General features: G+C 40.1%; 1 protein-coding gene across 1 annotated transcript in view; it reads left to right on the top strand.

Moving 5' to 3' along the window:
- GABBR2 (gamma-aminobutyric acid type B receptor subunit 2) overlaps positions 1-20,463 on the top strand; it is a gene marked incomplete at both ends in the record, with an annotated part of 442,331 nt that overhangs the window by 411,358 nt on the left and 10,510 nt on the right. The window contains 3 exons of the mRNA XM_079533247.1: positions 6,424-6,648; positions 11,507-11,689; positions 13,557-13,686. Of these exons, the coding sequence (XP_079389373.1) occupies positions 6,424-6,648; positions 11,507-11,689; positions 13,557-13,686 (538 nt within the window). The remainder of the gene's footprint in view (positions 1-6,423; positions 6,649-11,506; positions 11,690-13,556; positions 13,687-20,463) is intronic.

The raw sequence follows: 20,463 nt of genomic DNA, 5'->3' as shown, positions 1-20,463 counted from the left end.
CGCAACTCAAAAAATATTTAGCTGTTGTTGTAACGCTCAATAGAAATATGAAGCTTTCCTTTAGTACTTTGTATCTAGGGCAGCTCTGTGAAAACGAGTTAAATACATGGCTGACTCATCCCTCATCAGGGAAGGGAGCAGTGGTTTGATGTCAGACTGCAATGACTGTGAAGGCAGGAGACCTACGAGAGGATCATGTGCCCTTCCATTTGCTAACTTGACTTAGAAAAAATAAAATCACTTCTTTATTATAAATTTTCCTGAAAACTGCACAATGTTTTTCTCTGCTCAGCTCTCCAGTGAACACCTGAAAAATCAGCATGCTTATTTTTGCAGTTTGGAAAGCTCCCACTGAAAAAAATCTGCAGCCATTTCACTGATGCTTATATCTGGGATGATATGAAGGTAGTGAATAAACATGAATGTGGAAACGCACAGCTCCGATTTTATGACTGCTTCAGAGTCAGAGATGTTTGCAGGGCAGAGTCCAGAACTGCCTTTATATAAGGGGCAGCAGGAGGGGATATCTTCCAGTACCAAAGCCAGAAAAAGACAAAAAAAAAAAAAGCTGCAAGGACTTTGAAGTAAATGCTTGTTTTTTATGCAGCACAGCAGGGCTGTGATCCACAACTGAGCTCAGTAAGTGCTACTATGATACAGTAATTAGCTGCAAAGCTGTAGGCTGGTCCAATACATGCTCTTTCCAAAACCGTAACCTCTCATTATTGGCAAGTATGACTGTGGCAAGACTTCTGGCAAGATTTATTTTCTCTGATATTTCCCTGCTATTATCTGACACCCTCGCTAAAATTTTCCTTCTTCGTCTTCATTAATATTTCATATCCCAGGATCAGAGTATAAGCAGGTGTGACTTTGAAATAAAACATAAACAGGTTTATAGCAAGCACAGGGAAGGAAGGAAGACAGGAGGAGAACGAATCCCCTGCCTGTCATCCGCCAGTCTTTGTAGTCCAGTAGCAAACCAGATCCTCGATTGTATCAATACATGCTGTGGGTCAGTAAGCAATCATCACTGTACTTAACAGTAATTCTGCTGAACAAGATGAAAAGCAGTGCTGAATATTTTCCTATACTTCAGCTACAGAGAGTTTTACTCAATTCTCAGATTTCAGTTGAGATGGTAAAAAGTTTTTAAAACTTAAATTGCCAGTTAAACTCTGTGAACACAAAATATATGTTCCTGTTATTCCTCTAAGACTTTATATATTTCATTTAAGGACCAAAATTCCATCATTAGTTGCAGTGATTACTCCACCGTCTTAAGACACTGTTTTCCACAAATTTATACAGCAGTCTTCTCATAGCCCTGCTGGATACGCTGACAGCACAACCAAAATCAGCTTACCAACTACTGCAAAGGTAACAATCCAAACCAACATGGTGCTAAACAGAAGCTGCATACTCTCAAACACAAATAAAAGAAATGAATCCTTCCTGTATAGCCTATACCTTCCTAGAATGCACAGAACAATATTTACAATGCTTTCTGCATTAACAAGATATGCATTTAGTAGATCTATATGGTAAAAGGCACTTTTTATAAACTAATGGTTTTAACTATGTAGGAAGCCTTCCTAGTTGCATTTTCAAAGTGTCTTTGGCTGAGATCCTTAAAGAGACCTGAATTAGACCATTAGGCTTAGTAGAAAATTGTGCTGTCGAACTTTTAGATAACTGCTTTATATAATAGAATGCATAGCCCTGAGTTGCTCAAACTCATCCTGTGACACATGGGATCCATCAGGAACCTCAAAAGGGGAATTGTAGCTGTCAGTGAGGAGCTGTCTTAGTGAGCCAGGATAAAGCAATGGGGACAGACGTGTCCTGTCTCTCTCTGAAGTTAGCACATTTAGCACTGCTAGTAGCTGGCTTCCTCCATCCATTCCAGTGTGTTTCTTGCATGCCTTCTCTAAAGACTGTTTAATCAAAATTCTTAGCAGCGATTAAAGCTAACATCCCACACAAGTGCCCAAGTAATTAAGACAGCCAGTCTCTCATTACATAAAAACTGACAGCTCTGAAAAAAAGTTTGAGAGCTGCTTCTGAAAACAACCTTGACTTGGGGGTTAGGTAAAATTAAAAATTGCGCCACATTGTCCAAACCATGCAATGATCACCACCAATATCACTATCTTGCAATACTGAAGATGGCTGATGCTGTGCTTTGTGTGGGTGCACTCTGAAAAGCCTTACCAGTTTGAGCCCTCCAGGAGCATCGGGAGAAGAAACAGCTGCTTTGCTAATCCCAGTAGGCTTTAAACATCAAATAGTCCTTAAACTGCTCAGCAGCCTCAAGACTTAGGTGCCCCCAAGCACAATGGGAAGGTTGATTTATGTAGCTGGGGAAGATTAATGCTTAAAGTTTAAGTACCAGGTGTAGAGAGCAGGTGGAATGGGCCACTGAGAGTCTGTGTTTTTAACTGAGACCCAAACATTTCAGGCTGCAAGAGCTGGGGCTATTCAGCCTGGAGAAGAGAAGGCCCCAGAGAGAACTGAGAGCAGCATTTCATTATCTAAAGGGAGGCTGTAAGAAGGAAGGGGACAGACTCTTTAGCACAGTCTGCTGTAATAGGACAAGGGGAAATTGTTTCAAACTAAAAGAGGGCAGATTTAGATTGGATATCAAGAAGTTTTTTACAGTAAGGGAGGTGAGGCACTGGCACAGATTGCCCAGAGAGTTGGTGGAAGCCCCATCTCTGAAGACACTCAAAATCAGGCTGGATGGGGCTCTGAGCAACCTGATGTGGCTGTAAGTGTCTCTGTTCATTGCAAGGGAGTTAGACCAGATGACCTGTAAGGGTCTCTTCCAACGCAAATGATTGTATGGTTCTATGATATAGAAAACTTGTCAGAAAACTACAGAACTCTGGACCTGTCACTAAAAATATCCACATCCTATTCCTCAGCCAAACCATTTCAGGGAGCTTCAGACCTTTTGCCATCAAAAAAAGAGACTCTAATTTCTGCACACTGGCTGAAACTCAGGAACAGAGAAGAACATAAAAAGGGCAGGTGGAGAGAAAGTGAAGCATCACGTTCTCTCTGGAAAGCTCTGTCTCAAAACAGGAATCTCATCAGCTCAGTGGAGCTCTGCAAACGCTCTTAACAAGCAAACAAGGAGTATGTCTGTGATCACCACTGTCCCGGCAGCAGGCTGTGGAAAATCTCTGCTTTATCCATGTTTGAGTCTCAAAGATGAACTGTGAGTTTTAGAAAAGGAGAGCTCTGTTTCCGAGGCAAACGTTTTACTCCAAATGCCAATAACATTTAGAAACAATGCTCTTAAATTTGTAGTGCTTCATTCAAAGGAAACCCACTTGCCACAAGAGTCTCTCTCTCTTTCTTTCGTTATCATATAAATAAATATCTTCCTTTCAGCTGGAAGATACTCAACCATTTTCCATGCTGTTTTCAATTATAAATGAGAAGGTCAGACTGTAACCCCCACGACACTGTTCAAATGATCTTTTTCCATTATAATTGATATTTTAAATTGCTTTATAACTGCCTTAGCTATAAATTCATGCCCATTATTTGTATTAAATGCTGGCGTCATTTAGGTTTGCTGGCCGTGTTCCCAGAATAATGCTTTTGGAGGGGAGTGTGTCCATCTTGAAGAACTGGGGGAGAGCAAAGGATGATCCACAACTCTAAAATTCTCATTAATAATTAGAAGACAAATTATACCAAGTATATGCTGTCCAGTAAACATAGTTGCTAGGATTAGAGGCCCCTGGGTTGAAACTAAAATAGTTAGTCATGGTCTCATCTCTTTTTAAACAGAGTTTAGATGCACACACACAGGTATGCTTTCTACTCCTTTAAGAGCTCAGCCTAGTTGTCAGTTCAGGCACTGCCAAAGTGTGAATCTATAACTTAGCTGAGCTGTACTGTAGCTTAGCTGAGTTCTGCAGCAAGAGTGCAGGGAATGCAGAAGAGGCACTGGGAGGGATACGCTTGTTGCCTGAGAAAAGACCTTGCCAGTGTTGGACTCCAGTGCAGTCAGGTCAATGCAGACTACAGTTTGCGTCTGTAAAGTCTGTAGAGGAAGCCATGCATTCTCTGCTTCATTTCTGCACAGTGCCAGACTCAAAACTAGAGAAAGTGGTGTCTGCATCCTTCCTCATTGAAAGCATCACTTCGGTTACCTGGGGGGATCTGGAAAATGCATTAGGGGATTAGCAGCTTCTCTATCTAGGTCCTACCAGAGAGACTTTGAGACCCCTCTAACCTCCACCCTTCTAGAGTAGGTGTGGATTTTGGTCCTACAAGAGGAAATGGGTAAAGCGGAATAGGGAGAATCATAGAATATCCTGAGTTGGAAGGACCCCATAGGGATCATCAGGTCCCACTCCTGGCTCCACATAGGATCACCCGAAAATCAGACTATATGTCTGAGAGTGTTATCTAAAAGTTTATTGAACTCCAACAAGCTTGGTGCCATGATAAGACTTATGACAAGGTGCAAAAGGAAGGCCCTGGAAATGACCACATCCTACAGGAGCATTAGGAATACATGGAGAGAAGAAAGGTGAGAATGGGGCCAAGGAAGGCTTCTGTAAGTATTACAAAGGCGAATGCTGCTTGTGTTTTTTGTAAGGGCCACCTCTGCCTACGTGTATTTGCAATCTGCCACGCTCCATAAGCTGAAAGTAAATATCTTCCAGAGCCTTTCAGCCAGGACTGTTCATGAACATGTGGCGTGGTAACATATGTGCTGTAGGCAAGAGAATTAAATAAACTAGCAGAAAAGTTCAGCAATGGGAGGGCAAGGCTGGCAGTTCAGCAGTCAGTCCAGGATTGAGGTGTCTATTTAAGGAAGTAGGTGGCTGGAGCCTGCTACTGTCTGTGTAAGTGTAAGGCACGTGAGTCACAAATTATTTGGTTTGTTACTGTTGTTAGTCGAGGTGAAAAAAGTAAACAAATCATCAAGGAAATATACTATTATTAACGTCTGATCATTACTATAGTTGGAAGAATATAAAGGCAAAACTGAGTTCATACAGCAAACATAAATCTGTCAGTTCCTAACACTTTTCGGCTTGACTTTGCAACCAGAAAATGGTCTTCTAGTCCGGGTTGTTTGCCTTTAAAATTTTAAAGTTTTATTTTTTTTCCCCCACAGGTAAAAAGCAAGTTTTTACTGGGCAAATGTAATTAATCCCCAAGGGGCATCATGAGAGACCTTCACTTTTCTGGGTTATCAGGAGGGTTGTAGTTGTTTAAGATAGATTTTCTCTGTGAATTGACAGTAGACAAAAGTGATGTCTGGATGAAAGTGTAGCAAGGTCAATGGAAATGCATCCTTTTTGTGTTTTTATTTTCATTTTCTTTCCTGTTTTTCCTTATAGTGTGTTCAGAAAAATCTAGATAGCACAGGCACTATGATTTGGGTCTTGGTGTTCATTCCTCTGTCCTTCCCTTTTCTGATACTATCGACTCTCTACCATTCTACCCATAGCGTTGTACGTGCTTACTGGGCTTTTCCTAGACTATTGACTCAGCTCCCTATTTACAGTGCCTTGAGTGCATTTATGCTTTTCCTTTGTTGCCCGAATCTCCATGTGGAATACAGGGAGACAGAGAAATCGAACAATTTTTTTGCAATTGTTCATGTTGTAGAAAAATCTAAATTTCAAGGAATGAAGACTTCCTTACCCTAAAGACTCTCCCCTGCTAAATTTCAAAGGCATATTGCAAATAAAAAAGGGGCTAGAATGTAATGTAAGAACATTACAAAGAAACAAGTAAAAGAAAAACTGCCACAGGAATATTTTATACCAGAAATCATTAGACAATTGCAATTGAAAGGCCATTACCAACTCTCACTATTATAAAAGAAATTGTAATTGCACTTTGAACAGGTAGGGTGACACCTTCTGCACATATTTGTCTGTCATTGGACACATCTTGGCACTTCTGCTTATTAATGTATGTGATAATCATACAATGACTAACTGGATTGAGAAGAGTCTATTGAGAACAGCTGCTAACAGTAGCTAAAAGAACCACCTATCATATCTTTACTGGAATCCCTGAAAATAAAGAGGAATATCTGTCTTCAGAAATAATTACAAGTATAAAATAAATATGTCCATAACATTTAGAAAAAGTTGTTCCCGTTGCTACTACTACCACTACTACCAAGTTTTGTATTTTTCTTGTGAAAGATAAAATCTGTCTACTGAGAAAAAGTAATAATAATGATTAGATATCATTACAATGTGTATGTGTATATTCCTAAGTTGTAATGCTGTCTAAATTTATCAAGTTAGAAAGCACACCTGCTGTACCTGATAAATTCATTACACACCAATCAATGTTTTTTTCTGGATGTCAACCAATTCTTCTCATAATTACTATCTTTTTTCTTTTTCTTTTTCTTTTTTTCTACCATTTCAGTTATTTGGTTGTTTCTTAGCCTGGGAAACACGAAATGTCAGCATTCCTGCTTTGAATGACAGCAAATACATCGGAATGAGTGTATACAATGTCGGGATTATGTGCATTATTGGTGCTGCTGTTTCATTTCTTACTCGGGACCAACCCAACGTGCAGTTCTGCATTGTTGCTTTAGTCATAATTTTCTGCAGTACCATCACTCTCTGCCTTGTGTTTGTACCTAAGGTAAGTGAATTTGTTTAGCATGGATGTTGATTTTTTTTTTTGTTCCATTTTGTAATTGTGATTTCATATGTAAAAGTTCATTGCCTTTTCAAGCTCTGGGAAAATTCCAAAGCTAGCCTGTCTGTATCTGAAACAAAGAAGAAAGTTTCATGAGATTTTAGAAAAAATACAAAGTTACAGGAATGTGAATGCATGCATTCCTAATGCCTACGTTTTACTGAATGTGTGAATGGTGACACAAAGGTTGTTCTCTCTAATTTTAATGGAATAGGAACTTTTTAGAGAGTGGGACTTGTGGGCATTAAGAAGGAACAGGTCCAGTTGTCTGCTCTACCACATGTCTCTTATATTGAAACCTCTAAGGTACTCAAGTATGGTGGTATAGTAGGATTTATTAACACTTCAGAAAAAAAAAGAGAAAAAAAAACCCAACTGTATGCAAACTGCAGTTGCTGACAATTAAGACGTTTTTAATAACTGATATATTGTAGGTCTAAATGAGGCATGGACTGTAAAGCATATGCCTTCATTTCTTTTTGGTCCTTTGGACTCTTGCAGATGTGTGTATTATATGTTAATGGAAGACACTGAATCACGAAGAGCTGGCACTTAAATTGTTTTACTTGCAGAGTTAAGCTTTAGGCATGAGTGTGATAGACCATAAATGATAAGAAAGTGATTTCTATGTAAGTTTACTTCAGCTAAACCACAAATTCTGGAGAATGCATTTGTATTCTGTGGTAAAATGTGCAATTGGGGTCATTTTAAATGATTTGCATAAACCTAGCATAGCACCCCAAATCAGATGTATATATAATTGGATGACTGGAACACTTGCAGAGCAAGATTTGAGATGCTTGTCTTACCAAGCTTATCTTTTCAATTAAGTCATGATAAAACATTTGTGGCAGAATTGAATGAATTATAGCGAACACGTTGGTGCTAACTGGCATCCCTGATTATGGTCCTCAGAAGCGGAATTTACCTCACTTGTTCCCTCTGAGAGAAAAGAGAGGCAAAGAAAAACAAAAGGAGCCAACTTCTGATCTGCATCAAAGCAGAACTTCATTTTCCAGGACTGACTAACCTGGATGCGTTTACAAGTTCTGCAGTTCAATTCTTAAAAATTATATACCTACAAATACATAGTCATATTCTTGTTCTGGATCTTAGGGAAAAATCAGAACTTCATTCTAAATTAATGAAAATTCCCAAACACAGCAAAGAAAAATGCTTTGAAATTCCACAAGATTTAAGTTTGTAAGCTGTATGAAAATGCATATTAAAGCTCTGCTGCCAAAAATACCTCCACAAAATTTCAAAAGTCTCTTCAAAGAGAAAATATTATTAATGCTGTGACATGCTCTTCTGCCCTTAGCTTTCATGCTCCCTCACCCATCCTTTTCCGCTGCTGCAGGCTCTGAAATGATTTTCCTGTTTCCTCTCTTAACCCTTTCATCTGACCTTCTTTTAACCCCCAACTTCCTTGCCATCATTTTTACTCACAGTTCTTTCTACTCAAAATGCAAACATGAACTCTAGCCTCTGAGCATAATGTACTTCATCCCATCCTATGTATTGTCAGGTTCTAATATGCTTAGCTGTTTTGCATTACAAATGATCACTGGGCAAAGTACAGGAAAAAAAAAGAGATTGAAGCAGGAGTTGCAATGTCCATTCAACACCTGAGTGCTTTCACAGCTGGACATTTTTTCTTCTGGCATTTGTATGTTGAGCCCTACATTTCTTCTTGCCATGCTTTGCAACAGTTGCAGTGGGATTACTGGCAAGCATTCTCCTCTGGAATGTGCTCCTGCCCAAGATTTCACCATGTCCAGGCCCACAGAATATTGTAACCAAGAACACTCAAGCTATACAGCTAGGTAAGACTTCAGTGTGAGACAGGCATCAAATCTCTCCCCTTAACAATTATGTAATCAGAACACTTTTGGTGATATAGGAAGATTGTTGGTGAAATCCTAAAGCCTGAGGCTCAACAAGTGTAGAAGATACTGAAGATCTGGAAGCTTGCACTTCTTCATTTATTAAACCATGGTTAGACAGATGCAAGCAGTAAAGTGCTTTTGAGCCATTTGAGTGGCTTTTATTTTTCTTCAGTTCAAAGTAAAATGCATTTCCTTCAGCAGTCTCAAGGTCTTACAGTGCTAGAATTCAATTTTTGTCCCGTAGCCCTTTTATGGATCTGAATAAGCAGCTGTTAAATTATGTAGGGAAACTAGAGGAAGAAACACAACATTTTTCCATTACTTCTCAGTTGTACTAATCCTATTTACATATACTGTGGCAATTAGTGTGCTTCTCCAGGCCCACCTCATGCACTGCTGTTTTGTTATAGCATAAGTGACTCTAAAAAAATCTCATAGCAGAATTAGACCAGGGACAAATTCTTCATTGCTTTCTTCATTTAAAGATGTGCTACACCACCTTTCATGGACTGAGGTGAAGACAGATGGCCAGTAGTTCCCTAGATCCTCATTCTCAACTTTCTTGAACACATCTGTAACATCTTCTCTCTCCCAGTGCTCATGAGCCTATCCTGATTAGCATCAGCTTCCAAAGATAATTGAGAGTGGCCTTGCAGTGACATCAGTCAGCTTCCTCAGTCCTTGGGGATGCACCTCATTAGGTTGCATGAATTGATGTTCAACTGGCTTGGGGTTCCAGAGGGATGGGATTCCTGAAAACAATTATTACAAGAAAGGGCTAATGTGAAGCGGTCACTTAAGATCTGAGCCTTCTGCACATCCTTAATCACCTAAAGAAATGCAGTCAAATGTCTTTAAACTTAGTACATTATCTCCATCTACAGACTTGGTCTGTAAACTCATGTCAGGGAGGAACTGGTTCAGTGTCAGATCAGTCATGTCTGTATCAGAATTTAGTCCTTTACTTCATGCCACCACAACTGCGGAGTGGTCATGCTTGCAAGAATAAGGTGAACCGATTATGAGTCATGGCTATACTACAAAATATGGCAGTACAGTACTTACAAAATTCCTTCTCCTTTCATCTTTTCAGACAACTTAGCAGCATTGGATTTATGAAATCATATCCATGTTCTCCAGGCAGGAGCTCCTTCAGCTCTATTTGTATATAAATATATGTGTATGCTCGGCAAGTAATCATAAGTTCTGTATTCATTAGAGTACTCTGAAAAGATCTCACCTCCTTGCCAAACTGCTAGTAGCTTTCTCTCTTCATATTTTCACATTGTCACTGAATGTTAAACCTTACTTATACTTGTTTAAATTAAATATGTTTAAGGTTAACCTTTTTTTAGGTGGCTTATTGAATTTATTTGAACAGATTTGTTTTATTTTGGTCCCTAAAACCTAATTAAGTTTCTGTTGTCTCCAGAGTGCAGTCTCCCTAGGGTTCTTTCTATTAATACTCCTACTTCATGTCTCTCTGCTTGAATGTTACTTCTAACAGTAGGAAAGAAGAAATTTCACGCAAAGCTGTGTTTGGGGAGTGAAGGGCTTGGGTTTGTTGTTTTTTCGGTTTTCTTGAGGAGAGAATATATTCTTTGAAAGTATAAAGATGTCAATAAAGGATGAAGAGATTTTTGACAAAATACTGAAATATATCTTTAATTAAGTCCAGGCTAATATATTTTAAATGAGTTCTTCCAAGTTGGTGGATGAAAAACTTAACATGAGCCAGCAGTGTGCTCTTGCAGCTCAGAAAGCAAATGGCATCCTGGGCTCCATCAGAAGAGGGGTGGCCAACAGGGACAGGGAGGTGATCGTCCCTCTCTTCTCTGCTCTTGTGAGACCCCATCTGGAGTACCATGTCCAGGTCTGGGACCTCCAGTACAAGAAAGACAGGCAAATGTTAGAGATAGTCCAGAGGAGAGCCATAAAGATGATCAGAGGGCTGGAGCACCTCCCCTACAATGAGGGGCTAAGGGAGCTGAGCTTGTTCAACCTGGAGAAAGGAAGGCTGCAGGGTGACCTAATTGCAGCCTTCCAGTACCTAGAAGGAGCTGTATGGGAACTGCTAAACCACAGCCTGAACCTCTGATAGAGCACCTGAGGCAAGCAATGATTCAGCCCTGGGTGCACAGCTGAAGGCAATTCAGCTGTGCTGCTGGAAGGGGTGGAGCATGGATCCACCTCTCCTAGACCCCATTTAAGAGCTGACTACCAGTGAGGATCTCTTTTGGAGATTGCTCCTCTTGGAGTCTTCTTAGCAAGCCCAGGACAAGGATAAGCATTTTATCTGTTCTTCTTTAGCATGATAACATGTTTAGCCTGATAACCTGTTTAGCCTAACTTTCTTGTATATCCATATATTCACTGATTATACAGGAGCCTACAAACAGGGGGGGGAGTCAACTCTGTGAAAGGGTAGATAACAGTAGGGCAAGGGGAAATGGCTTTAAGTTGAGGGAAGGAAGATTTAGGTTGGATATTAGGGGGAGGTTCTTCATAGAGAGAGTGGTGAGGTGCTGGAACAGGCTGCCCACAGAGGTTGTGAGGACGTGTTCAAGGTCAGGTTGGATGGGGCCCTGGGCAACCTGGTCTAGTATTAAATGGGGAGGTTGGTGGCACTGCCTGTGGCAGGAAGATTGGAGATTCATGATCCTTGAGGTCCCTTCCAATCTGGGCAGTTCTGTGATTTTGTGAACTTTTTTTTAACTCTTCCCTCTGCAAAATCATTCTAATTCTACCTATTCTGTGAATTTATTCAGAAATTGCCTCAGGTACTACTCACTTTCCAGTGTTTTGTATTTGAAAGTCAGAAAGGTACACCTTTCGAATGCTTGGGGTACAAAAGAACTAGCTGCAAACACAAAACCTTCTACAGGATTTCTTAAGGCTTGTAAACCTTTCAGCTCATCACATTGCGGACAAATCCAGATGCAGCCACGCAGAACAGAAGATTTCAGTTCACTCAAAATCAAAAGAAAGAAGACTCAAAAACATCGACGTCGGTCACCAGCGTCAATCAGGCCAGCACCTCTCGGCTAGAAGGACTGCAGTCAGAGAACCACCGCTTGAGAATGAAAATTACAGAGGTACTGCTTATTTGATGCATATTGCCTCTGTGATTTCTTTGCAGTTTTTTGTGATCTTTTTAAATGTTGTCTACTTTTTGGAGAAAAAAATTGTCTTTGCCTGTTAGCAAAATACTGAAATAATAGGAAACATTATTTATATGAATAGCTAATTATTACATTCAATGCTTAGAGGATGTGATAAATTGAAATTATGCCATAGCAAATTAAGATGAAACTTCCTGTAGTTCTTTATGCCAGGTGCCTCATATGGACATGCTGGCTGCCATACAGCTGTAGTGGTAGAAGGGCAACCTTTATACGCTAGTTTAAAAGAGGCCTGCAGTCCCAAGGGCACATAAGAGCTGTCTTTGTTTCTATTTACGGCCAAGTTCAGCGACTGCCATTGCTGGCAGTCTAAGAGTTCACATGTGAAATACATGAATCCCCTTTAAGCTATAAAATGGGTATTCTTCATTATGTCCATCCTTGTTCCGGAGACTTCAAACAATGGCAAATCAACAGTGAAGTTTGTCCATTTTGTGTGACAAGATATCCATAGTTGCTCTAACTACTATAAAAAATGATTTTCTTTTTGCCTGTATTCTGAAGTATTCTTATACCTTGAAGAAAAGGTATTCTATTTCAACTGCAACTTCTTTATCCCTATCTTAACTAAGGACGATTGCTTAGGTAACAAAAAGATATTTACTCAGGCTATCAAAGATTTCAAAGCAAAAGCTATCCCCGTTTAAAGAAATGTAGTTCTTCAGTTTGTTTAGATACCTTTCATGTGACAACCTTGCAATATTTGAAGGCCCTGCTTGTTACTGGCTATCTTAGTGTTTATATCCTGCTATAGCTTTTCTACTAAGCCTCCTAACTCATGAGATCCCACCTGAGCCTTGTAAGGCTTGTGACAGTGCTCACAGGTAAGGCTGGAGAGGGCAATTGAGCTGTATTAATGCACACAGGGCCCTGATAGTCTTGTTAGACTTTACTTGTCGGCAGGACAAGGGGAAACGGCTGGAAACTGCAGCATAGGAAGTTCCGCACAAACATGCGCAAGAACTTCTTTACAGTGAGGTGACGGAGCACTGGAACAGGCTGCACAGGGAGGTGGTGGAGTCTCCTTCTCTGGAGATGTTCAAGACCTGCCTGGATGCCTACCTGTGCGACCTGGTGTAGGGAACCTGCTTTGGCAGGGGGGTTGGACTCGATGATCTCTGGAGGTCCCTTCCAACCCCTACAATTCTGTGATTCTGTGATACTTAAATAGATTAAATTAAATACTTTGATCCTGTAGGTCCAAATAGGAATTTCATTGTTAAGGCAACTTAAAACATGTCTTACCATAGCTAGTAGCTGCATCTCCGGATTATTTACCTTGCTACAGCCAAGTTCTATAAGGAAGCAATGTAAATTTAAATCCAGCACTTATAAAATTTGTTTAAGCCAGAGGTAAGTTGGACACCACATCCTGGACAGCTGTTCACAGAGAGCATCCCAAGCCTAATTTATTTGGATTGGCAAAAGAGTTACAGTGATGTATGCCCATTGAATGCATAGATAATAATCAGTTTAGAGGTTTTCAGACTGAGCATTCTAATACTCATTTCTTCCTTATTCTGCAGTACACCTGGAATTACTTAAACCATCAACTATTGGAGCTTGCTTTTTTTTTTTTTGTATGCCCTGTGTGCTTTGTCACTGCTACCTGTAGCCAGATTTTTAGAGGTATTGTTGTAATGCTATAGGAACACTGTATTTGATACGATGTGCTGATTGCATGACCACCTGCTCCTGGCCTAACTATAGAAAGCTATGCAGTTATTGCAGGAACTTGAAGCTATGATCCTTGGCAATTCATACTCTTTCTGTTTTGCAGCTGGACAAAGACCTAGAAGAGGTCACAATGCAGCTTCAGGACACACCTGAGAAAACAACGTACATTAAGCAGAACCACTATCAGGATCTCAATGACATTCTCAGTATACGGAACTTTACAGACAGCAATGGTGAGAGTGAAATCTATTAGCTTAACCCAAAAAGGTTTTGAATACCGGAATGCCAATCTCATTGGATTGGTTCCGGAGTGCTCATATCTTAGTGAGATACATTTCAAATGTTTTGGTTGTGTAGTGGAAAGCATGCAGAGTCATATTATAAATTGTATGATACTGAGTAGTGATTTTTCTGTACATATCTCTTCTACTGTATGCCTTAAGTCTATAGTACACAAGGTGAAGTAGGAAACTTTTAAAAACAAATTTGTGTTCAGAATGGATGGAATTGTACAGTGCTTCAGATTATGTAAGAGTTAATTGTGCCAGCCATCAAGAGCAGGAAGCCCAATTTAATATGTGCTCATTTGAATAGATGTTCAAATTTTGTTTTGGGACACTGCTATAAAGTACATAGAATAGAAGCATGTAAATATTTCAGTGCTGATTTGGACTCTAAATGTAGAATTGAAGGCACTCATGTATGAAAATTCTTCCCTAGGAACTGATAAAAAAAGGATTTCATGACTACTGAAATATTCCTAAGTTGTTTCTACCAGGTCTCTTGCATAGGTCCCTGAAGAAATATATGTGAAAGAACTGGTTCCATTAAAGCTATTTCACTTTTGGGAAGCAATAAGATCTGGTGTATAGGACAATGAAGTGGAAGCCAGGACACCCAGTTTCCGTTTCTGACTGTAGAATTGATCTACTTTGTGAATTTTGGCAAATGACTTTGTACAGCTGAATATCTATTATATTAGATGAAAAAAGCCCTGCATAGGAAAGTTGTACAGTTGCAAAGCTGTGCTCAGGTTCTCTATTGGTTATGTGAAACTAAAACTACTCCTGTGAATATAGTTGTTGCAGAATTATTTTAAAACAGCAGCAACTCTTCATATGTGTTTTTGAAATATACTGAAAGAGCACTTGGAAAAGTTTATGTTCTCATGGGGTTCTTTGTTTTAGCCCGGGTATATGTTTGGTTGTGTAACTTTAGCAAAAAAAAAAAAAAAAAAAAAAAGGGAAGAGCTCTACAGGGTTCCCAGTGTCCTTTTTAAAATTGAAAAACAGAAGGGGGGAAAGGAAGACAAGGAGGAAAAGGAAAACGTAAATAGCTGCTGGAGGCGTGTGATTATTGGGCTGAGATCAGCAACAAGAACTAACATCACTGAGTGGGATGAGGCAGTTTTACCAAGTGTTCAAAAGGAGCACATAGAATGTTCCACTCATGTCAGATGCTTTGGGAAAAAATTATAAATCATGAATAATATTTCAAGCAGAAAAGATACGTTGCATCGTGCCAACAGGCCATCTAAGTTTAGATATGGGAGACAAAAATGATTCTCAAGAGATACGTTGGATATAAATTTAGGACTGGATGCTTCCCACAGCAGGTTGCACCCCATTAGCAGTAGGATGCTGGCGAAGAAATCAAGAAGAAAGTATAACCTTTATGCACTTATTTGTGACTATGTTTACAGAAAACAATGATGTTTACTGCTGCTTTAAGTACCAGCATCCAAGATTGTCTGCATTCCCAAGTTGATTCTTGACTGGTACCTTAACTTCTACTTTTCAGCTTTTGAGTATATATTTAAGAACACCTTTATGTAATGAGTCTTTATGTCCTCAGTAGATGGGAATTGCATGCAATTGGGATTTACAGAATATATACTCTCCTGCATACTGTAGTTGCTGGACAGTTTTCTGAATAGACCTACTGCATAAAGCTCAAGGAAGAGAGGGAGAGAAAGATGGTTTTCCTTGGTCATGTTTGCACTGAGTATGTTAGAGCATTGATGTGGGGGATGTGGACAACCTGGATCTAAGTTTCCAGCTAGCAGTTTCCAAAGCTTAGTCTCACACTCGAAGGCAAATGCCCCAAATATGAGTATTACATAGTACTTTGATATTCAAACCTCCAATCTTTGAGTCGCCACATTAAATAACTCATGATAGGATCTTTTTTCCCCCTCCGTGCCTGTGTCTTCTGCTTTTTGCCTGTTTCCCTTCATTTGCTACATCTGAGTCTCCTCTGTGTTTCTCCCCGCATCTTATCTCAATAGTCAACCTATGTGCTTAATTTAAATTTGCTAATGCAATCAAAATAATAAGGCTTTGGAGTACTCATGCTGCTGAATCACTGCTGCTTCTGTGCAGATGCATACAGACATCACTTAAACGTTACTTAAAGAATTTCTGGCCCTTATGGCTATGGGAAAGCTAACTCTGTCTGACATAACTATGTTTTCTGTAGCCATGCATTTCATATTACTTTCTGTAAATGCAAGTACGGAACCCTGAAATTATGCATCTCTGATGGTACTTTGCCAAGCTTCCAAAGATGCTAATATTTTATTATCATGACCTAGAAGGGGCCATGTGTCACCTTCATTTGCAAAAGGGAAAGCCTGCCCAATGTGGCTTAGGGGTGATGACAAGGTTCTTGCCTAGCTTGGACCTTGTAGAAAGTGTGAGCTGAGAAATAGGTAGTAATGTAGTGAAGAGAGATGCTAAAGTTAACAGCTGACTTAGAGCTAAAGATTGGAGCAGATCACTTGCCACTGATCTGGTGGACATGGCTGAATCCTGTGTCAATCCTCCTTGCAAAACTCCTTGCTATTCTGGAGAAGTTCACACATGCAATGCAGCATAGCCCTATTGCTATTGCTTACACAAACCCAGAGCACTGCACTTCAGAGGACAGATAATAACTCAGGATTTATGTAATGCATCTCTAACAAGTCCTAATGAAACTTTAATGTCATAGCACACTTCAGTAGATTTCTGATCTGTAAAAATTGCCCAGAGTCAAAACTTCCAGCCTATAGCTGAGTGCCAAAGGAGGTTATCTGATTCTTTCCATCCCTTCCCACCCCTGCCAGTTACCTCAAATACAGATTTAGGAGCCTAACACTACATGACTTTAACCAGAGTATGTAGATCCATATGTGCTCTCCTATAACTGCCTGATTTCTGGCAAAGCCTTATAACTTTGGGGGCCCTAGTTAGCTGTTGCTAGTAATAGCTGCTAGTGTAGCTCACTCTTTGCTGGAATGGGGACTCCTTTACAGCACATTTTAATTCAATATGTCTCATTTAAAAAGAGAGATTATCTAGGATGCTCATCTCTTATTCACAAACCCATTATGTTCCCAAGATATCTATAGCAACTGGCCATATAAGAAAAGCAATTAAGAAAATGTGGATTGCAGTTTATGGTTTGATTGCTTTTTGTTTTGTTTTCTTTTTTAATGCAGGCTTTTATCTTTGGCTGTATTAGCTTTGTGCAGTCAGGCAATTCTTAGCGTGCTCCATGGAATGTGACCTCAGATGGCTTCCCAGTTGCATATAAATTGTTTGCATGGGGCATTCCCTCAACTTCACAGTGTCAGGACCTGAGGGAACACCATGGAGCAGTGTCAGGAGAAGGTCAGGTTGGGCATTAGGGAAAGGTTCTTTGCCCACTCCCCTCTGGTGAAGAATAGGATCCCCAGGGCAATGGTCATGGCCCGAGGCTGCCGGTGTTCAAGCATAAGTAAGGAATGGTCTAGGAAGGCTGAAGTTATTTCTACTGTGAGAGCTATCGCACAGATAAAAGTTACTGAGGTTATCACCGCGCTCCCTAGAAGTTGCCATAAGCTAGAGCACTGAGGCTTTTACCACAGCTCCCTAGCTCTGGTACCATAAATAAGTATACTCCAGACCCCATAAGAAAGAATATTCCAAGATTTATGCCTAGAGCCTCCTCAGAGCCAGAGCAACCTGGGCCATGTTTCCTGGGGTTTTCCCTACAGATGTTGCAGTACAGGGCATCAGCCACCATGTTTCCAGAGCCCCTATATGCCATAACAGGGAGCTCAACCATGTGGTTTTAAGAATAGCTTTTCACAACACTTAACAGCAGGTGTTTTCAGTAAATAAATGGAAGAAACCACTGTAAGAGGTTCCTTTTTGGCTTTTCTACTCATTTTCATCAGTTTCTGAACTTCTTTCTCCTCTCCAAGGAACAAATTCTGATAGCTATAAGTAAGTGGAAAGTGCATGCGCATCAGGATTAAATTTGATTCTGTAAGAAAAATGCAGTGGTAAGATACTGCATGTTTTTTTGGGTTGGCTAATTTTGTTACCCTTAAAATCCTACAATCATATTCTATTTGACTTCCATCTGACATTTCCTTAAATGAAATTATTTCTACATGAATGATTCATATATAGTGAGAGTTTCTCATAAAGTCAAACTGATAAAATATCCTCCAGTCAAATCTCCATTTATTGCGACTTTTGCCAGCGTGTTTCAGAGCAGTGTATTACAAAAATTAATGAATGGCAACACTACTATGGGAAGTACAGAAAGAAGCAAAGTGCAGACATGCAGTGGTCTCCACTCATGCAATTTCTCTCACTGCAGGCACCCAAGCTTGCTCAGAAAGTCATTTGTGTTTAGAACCAGTGTTGGTTTTTACTCGCTGCTGTAAATGGACTGGGAGTATTCATTGGCATGTCAGCTATGCCTACGTACTGTCAGTTGTCACCTCACTGGTGTTTCTTAGTGTTTCTCCTCAAGTAAAAGTAGCTCAAAGAAAAACAGATTTCAAAGGAGTGTTGCTAGCAAATGCAAAGAAGAGTTCATCTGTAGTAGAGGGAAAAACATTTATATGAAGCTGATTTTATTCAAGCATTAAGCTTGAGATTGAAAACACAGATTCAAAGGAAGGCTTTTCAAAACACTGATGCACAAGGCTTTAAGGAATGTGGTTTTTTTTTTGTTTTTTTTTTTTGTTTTTTTTGTTTTTTTTTTTTTTAAAGAAAAGAGTTCTTTATTTCCTTATATAGAGACTGAGATACCAGTTTCCATGAAGCCTAGCAAATGGATTTCAATCATGAAATTAGAGGTTGTTTCTATTTCTATGGGGAGACCAAACTGCCAGATGTTCAGTTTCTGCTTTTCCTTGCACGGAAATGAATCTGTAGTAAAGGGAGTTTCTTCTGATTCACAGTAGTAAAAATCAGAAAAGAATCCTATTGGCTGTCTATTAAAAAGAAATTCCTAACATAACTATGAGAAGTCATGGCTTAGACTTCCTGAGTGCTGTGGGCATTGCTATGGAGAACTTTTTCAGATGTACCCAGCAGATGGTGTGAGCATTTTGGTTTGTCTTTTGGTTTTATTTTCTTTCCATCCTGTTTGCGTAAAAAGCAGAAAGTGACTGATCTAGTTTCCCAATAACATGGAAGGAAGTTTTCCTAGTTTCCCAGGAACATGGAAAAATGCAGTAAATTTTAAAAATCTGCCTTTAGAGTTAAGGTTTTCAGTGTTCTTTACTAAATTGACTAAGTTATCTCTGCCAGATCTCGTAAGTCATCATTAAACCATGTTTACATCTTTGTGGCACATAAAATGTGTTTACTAGCAAAGAGGAAACAGTGGTGGAATTGAAAAATGTGGGGTGACTTGCAGTCCTGACACAGGTTATAAGCCAATGGAGGAGTATTGCTGCTAAAGTGTAATAATGAAAATGTTCTATAAAGCTACAGAGCACAATTGCCAACCAAAAATCCGTTATGTGAAGAACTGGGCTTCCCAAAATCCCAGAAGAAATTGCACCTGTGGTAGTGCTTTCTGTGTACAGCTGATTAGCATTAGTTAAAATGCATGAAGGCCAACATTATCCTGCTCTGCATTAAAATAGGGATGGCCAGCAGGGATAGGGAGGTGATTGTACCCCTCTAATCTGCCCTCATGAGGCCCCATCTGGAGTACTGCATCCAGGTCTGGGTCCTCCAGCAAGGAAGGATGCAGAGCTGTTGGAGTGGGTTCAGAGCAGGGGCACAGAGATGGTCAGAGGGCTGGAGCAGCTCTCCTACTAAGACAGGCTGAGGGAACTGGGTTTCTTTAGCTTGGAGAAGACAAGGCTCTAGGGGCACCTTATTGCAGCTTTCCAGTACATGAAGGGAGTTTACAAGTGGGAGAGGGACCAACTTTTTACACAGTCTGATAGTGAAGGTTAAGGAGGAATGGCTTTAAACTTAGAGGATATTTAGGTTAGATCTTAGAAAGAAATTAATTACTCAGAGGACAGTGAGGCCTTGGCACAGGCTGCCCAGAGAAGATGTTGTGCCCCATCCCTGGAAACACTCAAGGTGTGGATGGGGCCCTGGGCAGCTGAGCTGCTGAGGAGCAGCCCTGCCCATGGGTTGGGGCTGGGTGGGCTTTGAGATCCCTTGCAACCCAAGCCATTGTTGGATTTTATGAACAGATAATGCTGATGGAACCAGGCTGTGGGGTGTTATTGGGATGGCAGTGCTAAGGAGGGAGTCGCCTCTGGCAAGCAGCTGGCAACAATGATCCCTTGGTTAAGCCTCTCCACAGCAGTAACACGATGTGCCCGTGCAGCTCAGATCTTGGCTGTTGGAAGTAATTTCTCTGCTGATGTGGGCAAAAGTCCCAACCTAAAGCCTCCTGACTCTTGCTGACAACTGAGTAGAAGGTTTTATTTTCTAATGAACCAATCATAGAGTGCTGTGTGAAGCACTTGAGATCTATTTTTCTTTTTTCCCCTATGGTTTTTTGAATGGAAAGTGCTCAGGCATCATTTATTCAGACTTTTGAGTTCCTGTTTGAGGTCTAAGAAGGTGAAAATTACATGGAAACTGCTTCTGGCTAATGTAAATTCAATTTTGAAAGCATTTAGATCATCTGAGTGCAACACATTCAGTAGCATCTGCAATGGCAGACAGTACCCTGAGAATGAAGGGCATTTTTCATGTGGCATGCTTAATGAACAG

The sequence above is a fragment of the Tetrao urogallus genome, assembly GCF_951394365.1.
Source record: "Tetrao urogallus genome assembly, chromosome: 3".
In the NCBI taxonomy this organism is placed as follows: domain Eukaryota; kingdom Metazoa; phylum Chordata; class Aves; order Galliformes; family Phasianidae; genus Tetrao; species Tetrao urogallus.
The sequence above is the reverse complement of the archived record's forward strand: the minus strand, read 5'-3'. Positions and strand labels throughout refer to the sequence as shown.